Raw genomic sequence first — 13164 nt, 5'->3', positions numbered from 1 at the left:
CTCTCTCTCTCTCTCTCTCTCTCTCTCTCTCTCTCTCTCTCTCTCTCTCTCTCTCTTTAATCCCACTGAAGCACTGAAATGAACAAAAAATAAAATAATTGAAACTGTTGTAACACAACTCGTAATATAATTTGTGATGAACAATATATAACAATGTATAAAAATGTTTTATACATCTTTATGTCACATCATTCATCTTCAAAGATTCAATATAATTTCAATATAATTTTTATGAGACTTGACGCGCGTATTTTTTACTCGCGTGCAACATTTTCTAGACATCCAGTAACGTATAAAAATGAGTAGCATCTTTGTGGCTAACTTCTGAAGTGAGAATTCCCCGCGGGTGCTGACGGAACGTTGGCCCAGCCCTGGTGATTTCACGAGGTGCGCTATTTTTGGTTTAATTGCGAGATCTCGCAAATATAGCGGTGTGAGTGCGTGGTACATGCCATTGAGGGTACGGCGCGCGGAACAAGCGGAGCGGGTTTGGCCCGGTCCTTAATAGCCATCAATCATTGCCAAAATTCGGCAACGCGTCGGACAACACGGGCGGCAGGATACTATCACCAAAGTAGAGTTCTCCGGGACCAACGGGACGCAAGGAGAGCACGGGGACAGGGGAAGGGACCGTGAGTGAGACACGGAACCCGTTCGATACTTCCGAAAACTCGGCCCGACCGTTCCACACTCCGCTTGCGTTCACACTAATCCACGTGTTGCCAGCACGAACGTGCGCGAGCACTAACACGAATAAGATAGTTGAATAACAGGAAAATGAATGGAATCAATGTAATACATAGGCTGGTATTCATAGTTCGTTCCTATTTCAAGGTCATCTTAAGTAATGTCTTAAGATATTGTTCTGGTAATTGATTTTGACATCTTAAAACTGTATATAAGACAGTCTTAAATAAGAATCAACTGTGAATATCGGGATTATTCTATAGAGACTTATTCGTTTTGAGCAGATTTCGAAATTATGAGAAGAAACTTGCCCTTTATGATTAAAATTCTATCACTAAAGATGTGCGTAATTTTTGAAATTCATTAACCAAGAGAATTTGATTAACCAAAAAATTCTTCCCATGTAAATCTTAAACTAGATATACAAACCTTTCTAGAGTAAATCCGATGTATCTCGAAATTATATTTCTGTCTAACAGCATTAATTATATTTCTCTAATCTTCGTTATAGATTGCTTCCATACGTTGGTGAATTAAAAAACGGCTTCGATGTTTTCCTGCGGACATTCGTTCACTGACGATGAGATACAAATCGAAAACGCGTCGATAACTGCTTCCTCGCGGATGCGTCAGTGGGAGATTCCAATTAGATTAAGAGCGAAATGCGTTTATACGAGTCCACCTTTCATCGGATGTAACGACTGACAGAGATATGATGCGATACTGGCGGCAAACGGAAGCCAGGCAAGCTATGGTCCGAAGATTAACCAAGGGAGTTGCACCCACTCGCCTAGTCACAAACACGCGCGCACAGAGGAGAACCAATGATCCTGCTTCGGGTGATGACTCGGGGGATGTAATTAGATATCAAGTTTCACGCTCAGTCCTACAGCGAATCTATATTCGACTTCAAAGTACCCGTGAACTTCCTACGTGGCCACTCGGACCACGGGAAAAGTTTGCACGGACACTTAATTGGAGAGTATATTCGATGCGCGCTGCAAATGCTATTTGCATTTCAAACGAACCGCTCTAATGACACGACGGAGACATTTATTTGCTTGCATAAATCATGCCCGAGACCAGAGCGACCGAGACACGCGCATTGCAATTGCCGAGAACGTCTCGGAACGATCCCGGAAATTCCGGGATAAATTGTCGCTAAGTACAAGGATCGCCTTGCAGAATGAAAATTGCTTTCTACGCGTACAAATAGTAAGTACGAGCGATATTGTATGAACGCTGAGAGAAATGCTGCACGAGTCTGTCACGTTAAAGTGTTAGAAATGCTTCTCTCTCATTACGGTAAAATTTAAATTAGTAATATTAATGAAAATTATGCGTTTCGCCAGTTTTCTCCGTCCAGATCCATTCTTGGAATACCAACGTTTCATAAAATCCATTTCATCAGGGCGAAGAGCAGAGCTGATACTTAGTGTCAGTAGAAGTGGACTGCAAGATTCACGAAATGTTAGCATTCCAAGAACGGATCTGGACGCGGAGAAAACCCGCAAAACGCATAATTTTCATATAGAAAACACTCATGGAAGCCTTAAGAATAGTATTAATATAATGCGATGCACAGGAAAATATTTTTCAATATACTCGTGAAAAATTTATATTAATGATCGACTGTGTGAAATTTTGTCAGCATCTGTTCTCGATTGTCTAAAAATCTAAAAAAAATATTGCAAATTTGTGAAAATGTTTAATAATAAGTTTTTATTAGAAGTCAGATTGCATTTTACTTACTTTTTTACAGATTTAAGTTTATCTATCAAAAATTACAATCAAATTACAATCATTAATTGTATTTTCAAAGTCTAACTTGATTGAAGGTTAATATTCATTATAATACCTGCTAAATATAATATCAAATATTTTTAATATTATTATATCAACAGCACCATTATACACAGAAATCACAAAATTAAATATCGAGTGTATAAAGTCGAGGTTATTCATCAGAAATTAAAAAAAAAAGTGTAAATCTTATCATTATTATACGAATGCTTATCATTATTATATCGAGTCTTGCGATAATTTTCTCGCGACGAAATACTTTTACTTACGAACAGAAACAAGAACCTTTATCTTCTGTTTGCCGATTACACGAACGTGTTCGCCGCATGTACAATCCACCGATAAAACTCACCGCCTCGTGAGACTGTCCGTGAGCCGGACCGTGTACGTACATACGCGAGTCTCAGGTCGTCTGACGTAACGTACGTAATTGTCCGGTGTACATGTATCCGGGGAATATGCGAAACAAGAACCGTATTATGTTCCTCGCGTACTTGCGCGAAACCAAGTTATCTTAAGTAACCAAGTTATCTTTTGCGCGAATGAACCGCAACTGGACACACATCTTCGGGCAAAAAATGATTCTCGTTTCGATTTTTCAGATATACATCCGCCCACCCCTCTCCTCTTTCCAAATATGAATCGCAAGAGCGAGGATAACAAAGTGTGCAAAAGAGAAGATATAATATCTTTAGAGTATTACATTGCGAATTTGCTCTTCGTACTCGAATATGCCTGTATTTGGCCCGTCAAATCATTTTCGCCTCTTAAAGTATTATTTTCAACGGTGGCGACAATTGTATTCATATTGACAAACTTCCTGCTCCTGTTCTCGGAAATAGTGGCGCTTGCGATGAGCAATGATCTGAAAATATTTGCTAACATCATCGGAGCAATCAGCATGCATGCAGTGGGTTTAATGAAATGGTGTTATTCTATATGGAAAAATAGAGAAATCATCGATCTTGTGAGAAAGTTAGAAAAATGTCATGTATTTTGCCAACGAATCGATAATAGCAAGGAAAGTATGTCAATTAATTATTATTGCCAGTGTAACTTATGTGTGTTTTTCAGTAAAGTTTTTAAAATATCGTGGCAGATATATTTTAAATCACTTTCCGTCAGAGATAAGTAAAGAAAGATTGTGTTATTAATTACGTTGGATCGTACGACTTTTGCTGCTTTAAACTTAGTGAATATTTATGAAATAATTTTCCATTTATATGTTAATTTAAAAAATGCAATCTACATTCTCTTTATATAATATTATAGTTTTTTTGCAAATCCTTAATATTTAAAATTACTATTGTTATATATTGAAATTGCTAATGAAAAATTTTTATTAGGATATCGAATATATAGGAATGAAATGGAATACACGCGTAAATATTCTAATTTCTTTATATGCTGTTGGACGTTTGCTTGCATTTACGGCATTCTACATTGGTGTGCCAATCCATTGCTTCTAGAATGGGCACCCAATAAGAAAAATTCAATTAATCAAACATTAAAAAAAAGAAATCTACCGTATATCGGGTGGTATCCGATAAACACTAACGATATTTATAATTATGTTTGCCTGTATCTCATACAGATAATCGGCGGAATATCTTCTGCGCTTGGAATTATTTGTTACGACACTTTTTATGTCACCATGTTGATGGTCATCTGCGCACAATTTCAATACATCAATATCATATTGATGAAAATCGATTTTGACAAGTATTATTTGTTATGTCGATTATTTTAAAACAAACTCTTTAATTATAAAAATAAAATATTTTTCGAAATTACAGCGTATCAGAAACTGTCATCGTTCTCCAGAGCAAATTAAAGAATTGCGTGGATTGTCATACGGAGATTATAAAGTAATATTTTCACTTAGATTATTATGCATTATTGCAAAATTATAATGTAACATTATTATATTTATACATTACGTAATTATGTAATATCTCATGAATCTAAAATAATTATTAATATTATATTAATAATGATCTACGTTTCATTCATAATTTCGTGTCTTTCTCTCTCTAAACCTTTGATATTCTTTGCATTCTTTCGTAATTTTATTATTCTTTCGTAATTTCGAAATAATGCTTTGTTAATCGCATTTAAGAAATATGTTTATATTTCTAGATTTATAAAGATGTTGCAAACTTTTAGCGGTCCAACAATGTTCGTGCAATGCATCGAAACATTACTTATCATTTGTTTAGTCTCATTCGAAGCATCAATGATTAAAATTGCGGTACGAGTTATTTTACAAAGTATTTAGCGACACGCATATTTAATGCATTCTGTATACATATTTAATGCTGTCATTCGAATTATTAAACTACAACGTTTGTACATCTCGGCTACAGATTGACATGGAATCTATTTTAAAATTATGGTCTTTGTTTGAATATTTTTTATGCGCCGCCTTGCAACTGTTTATTTTCTGTTTCTCTGCCGCTCAACTCGAACATTTGGTTAGTTTCATTTATATCAAAATACTAAAAATTTTCTCTTACTATACTCTTAAGAATTTTAAAATGAGAACAATGTACAGTAAGGAACAATTCAGAATTATTAAAAGCAAATATTTTATATTACCACTCTATATTAATTTTAATTTTTATATCAATCTAGGGCTTGCAAATTGCGCAATCAATATATTCTTGTGGATGGGAGTTTGTGGTCTTTAAAAAAAGAGAGAAAATGGATTTCGGAAAGCAGTTAAAAGACATCAGTCGATTAGTACAAACCATTATGATACGGGCACAAAGGCCGATTATTTTAACCGGTGGCCCATTTTACGTTCTCTCATTGGAAACTTTCAGAGTTGTAAGCAACGTTATATGCGACAATTTTTATGTATTCATTTAATTCATTTTGTATTATTCCTAGAATTTTATATGTAACTTTTCAAAATTTCACAGAATTTTTGTTTCCTTTTTGCAATATTATTATAAAAAATGTTTTATAAACATTATATTTTATTATATCATATATATTTTTTCATGAAATATTTTACAAAAATATTAAAATTATATATAAATATAAAACAAATGTAAAATACCTATGAGTTTTCGCTTGATTGTTGATTGGCAAATAATATTTATAAAGCGACAAAGTATAATTTAAAAACAATAAAAACGTACTTTCCAATGAAATTAATTCCAACTGTTTGCGAATTACATCTTATCGCTTTATGTTATTTCCGCACTAAAAATCATAAAGGCTCGTATAGGCTTTTTATATTTGATTTATTTTTGGATTTATTTTTATACAAAATCCTTTTTATTTTTATATTAATAAATGTAAATCATGAGAATGGATTACAATTGTGTGTTAATTTATGCAATAAAAAATTTGCTGGAGTCTTTATTTGAAATAAAAATATAAACTTTATGTTACAGATAATAGGTTTGGCGATGTCAAATTCTATAATGTTACGTACAATTTCTGATGTAAATGAATGAATTAAAATTTATAACTCAATATCTCTTTGTTTTTAATATAAGAACCTTGTAAATATTTGATAATAACAATTGAAATAGAATGTGTATATCATAATTAATTACAAATACATAATACTTATAATTCTCTATATATTTCTACAATGCAATGTCAAAAAATGTCTCACGTAAAAAATAAAACTATTTTCATACAAATAATTTTCTTTTATTTAAATATTTAAACATGAAATATAAATCTAAAATTACTCATATGAGATTAGTGACTGTGACAGAAACTTATTTGTATTTATATTTTCCGAATAAGATGGCAATACACAACCAACAGATGATTTGTGTAATTAATATGAATATAAATACAGAATATCGATTATTCAAATAATTTAAAAGAAGTATAAATTTTTTTATGTAAAATATATACATATTAAAAACATTTTATATCTCTCATTTTATTATCATTCATTTTTAATATTTTAAACTTATTATTTATTATATTATAATATTAATAATGTAAAACAATTTTTTCAAGTGTTAAATAAAGTAATTAAGGTTTAAATGTCTCTCTGTGATCTCTTTCTAGATACAAAATTATAAAGGTTGATATCAGTAAACGTTAACATAATCGCTTGAATATGTCCGACTCTTTATTATTTTAAGTTTTAGATTATAATTAAGAAGAAAATTAATTTCAACAATTTTTTATTATTTAGATATTTAAAAGAGATTGTTATATACTGTATACTTCATTTTAAATTGATAATATTATTCCTTGTATTGTATATATCCAATTTCTTTTTGTCTAATCCCTGTTTGCTTTTAAAAATTGTCTCTCACAATTTCAATTTGGCTAAAGATATAGATATAGAATGTGCGGAGAGGGGGAAGAATACGAATGTAGGAAGGGTCTGCCGATGGAGTGGGGATATCGTTCACAAAGAGAGAGGAGATGCCATCCACCTACAACCGTATAAGAAGCCCGCGCTTCTACCCGGAGATCATAAGAAACGTGTTGGCTGCGATCTACTAACTCTTTCGCATGCTATCTTATCACGGCAGCTACATGTCCTGATCGAAGCACTTCGGATTCCACGTGGAGTGGACTCGCCGTGACGGCTCACTTCCTACTATGTCATGCTTACCTGTCATCTAAAAGTTGAGATTAGAATGCATGTAGTCACCCTTCTGGAATCTGGTCGTTCTATAGTGACGAAGATGACGGAACGATGATCGGCGCCTCTAGTTACCACTGTAGACATGTCCCTCTCGAGCGTAAATAATGCTGCTCATAGATGCATTCAGACTCTGCTTACTGTTTGTCAGCTACTCCTGGTAGGTAGCGCTAATACTTTCGCTGAGGTTCGATTTCATATTACAATAACAATAATAAAGGAATCAATAAAGGAGAAATGTATAAGAAAAGAAATGTATATATTTTATATACATAAGATTTGTAAACAAGATAAAGGCCAAAAAATAAGATAAATGATAAAATAACAATAAAAATATAATAAAAAATATAATATTATAAGAAAACATACATGAACGAAATAAAATAATATAAGAAGCAGAAATATTATAGAAGGAAATCAATGAAGGAATTTTGTTTCTTTTATCATTAAATACATATATTATTTAAATGATTTAGATATAATAAAATAATAAATGATAAAATAATAAATATGAAATATAAAAAAAATAATAATATAATAAAATAATAAATATAAAAATTAGAAATAGAGGAAAATAAAGAACTAGATATCATTCGACGTCTTTCATTATCGAATTGGCGATTAGTTATGCATATAAATTTACATAGAGCTTGGCGTCTTTTCATACGTAACAATATATTCGCGACTAGATTCGCGGCTAGGCGTTTTTCACGATTCTTGACCCGGTATGATCTCCTGATCATATATCCGCGAGTCCTGTTGTATCGATTCGTTCGAGCTCTGGACGGTCGATAACCATCGAAGCTACGTGGGCATCGAAAAAGGTGAGAGCTGGTCTTTCGTCGCACGATTACGTCTCGATGCACACGTACGTATCGTTAACACTCGCCAAGACTCCTCACCTGCCCATCAAAAGACGTAAAGTCAGCCGCATTGACCAACCGCCGAACCGGGAAACACGTGATCAAGGAGGTTGATCGCGCGATGCGAGACTGTTTCGAGTCATCACGTGACCAAGGTCGATAACCTAGAGCCAGCGGCGCGGTAACATTGAAGATACCTTCGCCAGCCGGCACCGCTGCGCTCGCATGTTCTCTTCGTCGTTCCTTGGCGAAATGTGGACGCCTTTCGGGAACTGTTTTTCTTGGCACCCTAGAGTGTGTGCTAGGCCACTAATTGTTCGCAAGGACTTACCGCGATGAGGAACACGTGGGACCTTGACGAAGCTTACAACGCCTAGGATGTATGCTCCAGTTCGAGCGCTCGCGGATAAAGCCGGTGCCTGTAAATCTCTCGATCCTCACCTTCCCAACTGAAGTTAACAATGTTAAAGCTGTGACATTCTTTTCTCAAAATTGAATTAAAAATAAATTTAGCTCTCAACACATATAACATAATTATGATTAATCATGATTTTCACTCTTAAAATTGAATATTTGTCTCGATTTTTTATCGCAGCAATTTTTAATCTTAGCAAAGTATGTTTATTACAGTAGAATAATCGATAAAACATATTTTAATTTAATTCTTGTCTTAATTATTATTTCAAGGATTGAATAAAAGAAAATATATATTGTGATATATTATAACATTTTAAATATTCAAGAATATTTTAAATATCTAGAATATTTTAAATATCTAGAATAACGAATATATAAATGTATTCTCCTAATCTTCTTCGTCGCTGATTGTTATGCGAGATAATGCAGGCCGCTCAAATCGCACATTGGATAATGATTCTTCATCATCGCTAATTATTACGCGAGCGCCATTTGTCTCGGTATAATTACTCTTTAGTGGTTCTTCCTCCTCGTCACTATCGACTAGTCGACGTTTCTTTGTAGCCGGTTTATCCTTATCAGATGAAGAATTGGATCTGTCTCTCTTTATGTCATCTGTAAAATTTATGGAAATTTACAATTAATGCGTGATCAATAATAAAAGGATCGATCGATTCCTATTTTTTATCAGCAATAAAACTGACCGTTTTTATCATCGACATCTCTTTCAATTTCCATTTCCGATTCAGAAGAATCATCGAGCATCCTTATTCGACTTTTCACGTTGCTTATACTTTCTAAAATTTTGTATTAATGTGAATATTATGATTAATGTCTAAAAATTTAATCCGATAAATTTATTTGTCGGTAAACTCATGGTAAAGGAACAGTGGTTTACTAGCTCGAGTAACAGAGGGCGAGAAAATGTAATTCTGTGTTCCTTGTTTATTAGAATAGTTAAATTATGATAGTAAAGTACCTTTATTTGTTTTTATTGTAATTTTCGCTTCGTCATGTTTTTCTATAATTTCTGCTTCTTCGTTTTTTTCTGTAACTTCTGTTTCATCACTTTCTTCGTTTAATGTTAATGTTTTAGATTTCTGTGATAATTGAATTTTAGTGGATACTTTCGACTGTTCGGAAGTTGACGGTTTTGGTTCTAAAAATGATTCAATATATTTTTTAAAATAGATTTCTATATACGTTATATACATGAAAGTAAGAAATTTTAATCCTATAATGTTACACATATTCTTTTACATCTAAAAAATTCACTCACATAATTAGAAATCCTTTTACATCTTTTTATTTTATTCTATAGGTTACAAAGTAGAATAACTGAACTAACACTATTTTAATATAAAAGAAAATAAACTTTTATTAAATATTATGTTAAAATATCAACATTTTAATGAAAAGAGTTATATTAAATTTGAATTAGCACTAAGGTAAAAATTCATCCACAGTAACATTCCAGAATTAAATATACGCGTGCTGTCATGATAAATCTCAATTAAAAAAACTTTTGAAATTAGTTCATAAAGAAGTAACTCATAAATTTTAATTTAAATCAATAATATCAATGATAAATTGATTGTATTTCAGGCAGCTCAGAAAATATTTTATAATAACGTGTAAAGTTTTTCAGCGAAGAATTTCTATAATGATACACATTTTTCCGATAAGGTTACCAAAAAAGTACTGACCTCTGGGCGCAAAGAACTTTTTAACATGCTCGAACACATCGATATCTTCTTCACTGTCATCATCCATCTTTTCATCAATATTGGAATGATCTTTACGCGTTTCTAAAATATACTTCGATAAATGATCGTCATTCGAATGTCATCATATTTGCTAAACCACTTACCCTCAACAATGAATTCGCCGACTAAAGCGTCTTCGATGAGTTTGTAGCGTTTTTTAAGTGTGGTTGTAAGTATATTCGCTGGGATACGCCAGTAAGATTCCTGGCCATCAGCCGGCGGCACAAATCCCATGGCGCGAAGGAGCTTTTGAAAACTCGGTGAATCCATCGCGGCCATCGAGTAATCTGTCAGTGGTACTAAGGGTATGCCCTCGAAGCTCTCTTCGTCACGATCGTCCAGAACGTCTTGCAGAGATTCCTTGATCCATTCCAATGCCTCTTCCATGTCTGATTTAACGCGAATTTTTTCCGAGAGATTTTCCAAATTAATCTATTTTCTTTCTATTAATAAGTTCGTTTTGCTAACTGATAATGGTCAATTAAGTATTATTTGTTAGTCCTTACATTGATTAATCGAATAATATTAAAAAAAAAATGCAATATTTTATAATTCTTTTTTGGACTTTATAAATTATTATATTATTTGCAAATTATTCAGAGTAGATTTGCATAACAGGATTAGAATGATAAATTTCCTCTAAAAACAACTTCATTTATTGTAGGATTCGCGAAGCTCGCAACATGACATACTCCAAACATAGTGACTTGAGAAACTGTTTTTCCGACAAGTCATCTCTTTTTTTCCGCGTAATGGCTTCTGCAAATCATCGTTGTCCCTTTTCTCCGGCAAGGAAAACATTTATCCTGCGTGAAGAAAGCGAGGGATATGTTGCACGCGCCATTCTCTTGCGACAAGTACGGTCTCATTAATCACAAAAACGCAGATGTAGAAAAAGAGAGGAAGACCATGAGAGGGCAGCGATACTTACTCCTGTCGATGACGTCCTTCAAGAGACCGGATAATTGTGCATCCGTGTAAACGATCGTCGGTAACTTCCGCCTGTTCCGTTGCTTCTTTTTCATCGGCTCCTCGCCTCGTCGAGGCGCGCTGCGCTTCGAGGATTTTCGAGTTTCTTCGTCGTCTTCGTCGTCGGTGGCTGAACTTTCGTTCCCATCAGAATTACTGGCAGCTTGCGTTTCCCACGACGATTTACCTTTGCGCACAATGCATGGAAACGATGTGAACCTTTCTCGAGCGAGCGTTCATCAACGTGTGTAAAGCCCGTCGTGCAATGTCGCACGTATATGTGTACGCAAGATATTTCACGTTACATTAAATAAATCTCGAACATAATATTAAAGAAAGTATAAATTTAAACTCTTTCTATAGATCTTATACGAAAGTATGACTCTGAAATATAATTTAATATGATCCAAATTTGTTTTGAATCTACATCATTTATTATGCATAGTTCCCTTTAAAAAAAATAATTAATTAATTAAAATATTAATTTTAAAATATTAATTTTTCCAAGAATTTTAACTGATTGAAAAAGAAATATATATTTTTGTAATCTGAATAATTTATGTTCCAGCATTCTCTTGTCTACGTTGTACGCACGTAAAATATATCATGCTTGGCGTTTCTTTTCAGAGAGAATGTACTATCAGATTTGACATATCTCTGTATATACTCAGAATATTAATTGAGTATATCTATTCTGTTTCCTACGAAAAACAATCATATTTTCTATACAGAATAGTCCCATCTGGGTTAGAGAGATTGCATCAAAACACGACATTGAAGAAAAATGTTATTTCACAGACACATACGGTGAACCAAAACTTCTCGGCAATGCTTCATCTTTCTGTAGTATGTCTATGATATGAGCTATCTCAATGCATTGAATACAAATAAGGGGCATGAGAGAGGAAAACAATATCCATGATAAATATGAAATTCCTTCCAGCACCATAATAGGAAGCTAAGGCGAGTGATATTGGTCCAAGAACGGCGAAAGTGCGGCTGGAATTTGCAGCCAATATTAAATAACAAGATTGATATTCCGTGATGATATCGTTCAAATATGAGCAACAGAAATAAAAAGATAACGTAAATATTATTCCGAGTATTTGAAAAAAATTGGATTGGAACAAATTTGCTTGAAAAGCACATCGCATTCATGTGAAAAAAAAAAAAGAGATGAAATAATGTTCGAGTCTTATATCTAACATTTTTTAAATAAAAATAAATAACACATTGAATATTTACTATAATTTGATATTTGTAATTTTATATTATACTTTATAATTTGTTACCGCAACTATTTTCTATTTTTGACAAAGAAAATATATTCTGAATTCTGAATATTAAAAATTGTGAAAAAAGTGACGTTTATTATTTCAACTGTAAATAAATTTACGCGAATGTTTTGAAGATTGATTGTTATGATTGCAGAATACCACGTGATAGGTATAAATGTTTAGTAGTTCGATAAATTTAGATCACCAGAATAGTTCTCGGTTAGGAACCGTGCATTCCGGTTCCATAATAACTTTTGCCGTGCTAAATCCGTAATTGATGTAGGTATAATCCGTTATATGAAAGGATTTAAATGTTGTAATAATTTAATAAAAATACACAATAATGCATGTCATGATTTTAGAAATTACACACTCTCTATCTGTAATATAATTAAATACCTGAATTTATAAATTAACATTCCTTGTTCATAGCTGAAACATTTTGTGTTATAATCAAGATCTTTTAGGAAATATTAATTAAACCTAATCTGCACAATTTAACATTTTCTCATTTCCATAATCGGGATAAAAAAGTGAAACAATTAACATACATAGATAAAAAATTCTCATGGAATCGCACTCGTTTCACTTGCAAATAATAAAAAAGAAAAAAAACAGAAGCAAATCTCGCAAACATACGAGCGGACTTGTTGATAATATCGGCGAAAGGTTTTTAATCTGTAAGAAATCGGTATAGAAGAACGAAAAGAATCCTGTACAAATTGATCTTTTACTCCTTCTCGCTTCCTCTT

General features: G+C 32.9%; 2 protein-coding genes across 2 annotated transcripts in view; one reads left to right on the top strand and one right to left on the bottom strand.

The window, feature by feature from the left end:
• The first annotated feature begins 3127 nt into the window (after positions 1 to 3127).
• On the top strand, positions 3128 to 5957 carry LOC108691879 (odorant receptor 13a-like). The gene is made up of 5 exons (XM_018199814.1): positions 3128 to 3465; positions 4630 to 4741; positions 4857 to 4964; positions 5125 to 5319; positions 5895 to 5957. Exons 1-5 carry the CDS (start codon positions 3128 to 3130, stop codon positions 5955 to 5957), a joined length of 816 nt encoding a protein of 271 aa, XP_018055303.1.
• Positions 5958 to 8788: 2831 nt separating this feature from the next.
• LOC108692001 (protein timeless homolog) overlaps positions 8789 to 13164 on the bottom strand; it is a 99597-nt gene continuing 95221 nt past the window's right edge. Inside the window, exons 22-27 of the mRNA XM_018200072.1 lie at positions 11098 to 11322; positions 10271 to 10555; positions 10107 to 10208; positions 9380 to 9559; positions 9105 to 9197; positions 8789 to 9015 (exon numbers count right to left, since the gene is read on the bottom strand). Of these exons, the coding sequence (XP_018055561.1) occupies positions 8789 to 9015; positions 9105 to 9197; positions 9380 to 9559; positions 10107 to 10208; positions 10271 to 10555; positions 11098 to 11322 (1112 nt within the window). The remainder of the gene's footprint in view (positions 9016 to 9104; positions 9198 to 9379; positions 9560 to 10106; positions 10209 to 10270; positions 10556 to 11097; positions 11323 to 13164) is intronic.

The sequence above is a fragment of the Atta colombica genome, unplaced genomic scaffold (genome assembly GCF_001594045.1).
Source record: "Atta colombica isolate Treedump-2 unplaced genomic scaffold, Acol1.0 scaffold55, whole genome shotgun sequence".
NCBI classification, from domain to species: Eukaryota; Metazoa; Arthropoda; class Insecta; order Hymenoptera; family Formicidae; genus Atta; species Atta colombica.
Note: the sequence above shows the minus strand (reverse complement) of the source record. Positions and strands in the feature narration are given on the sequence as shown.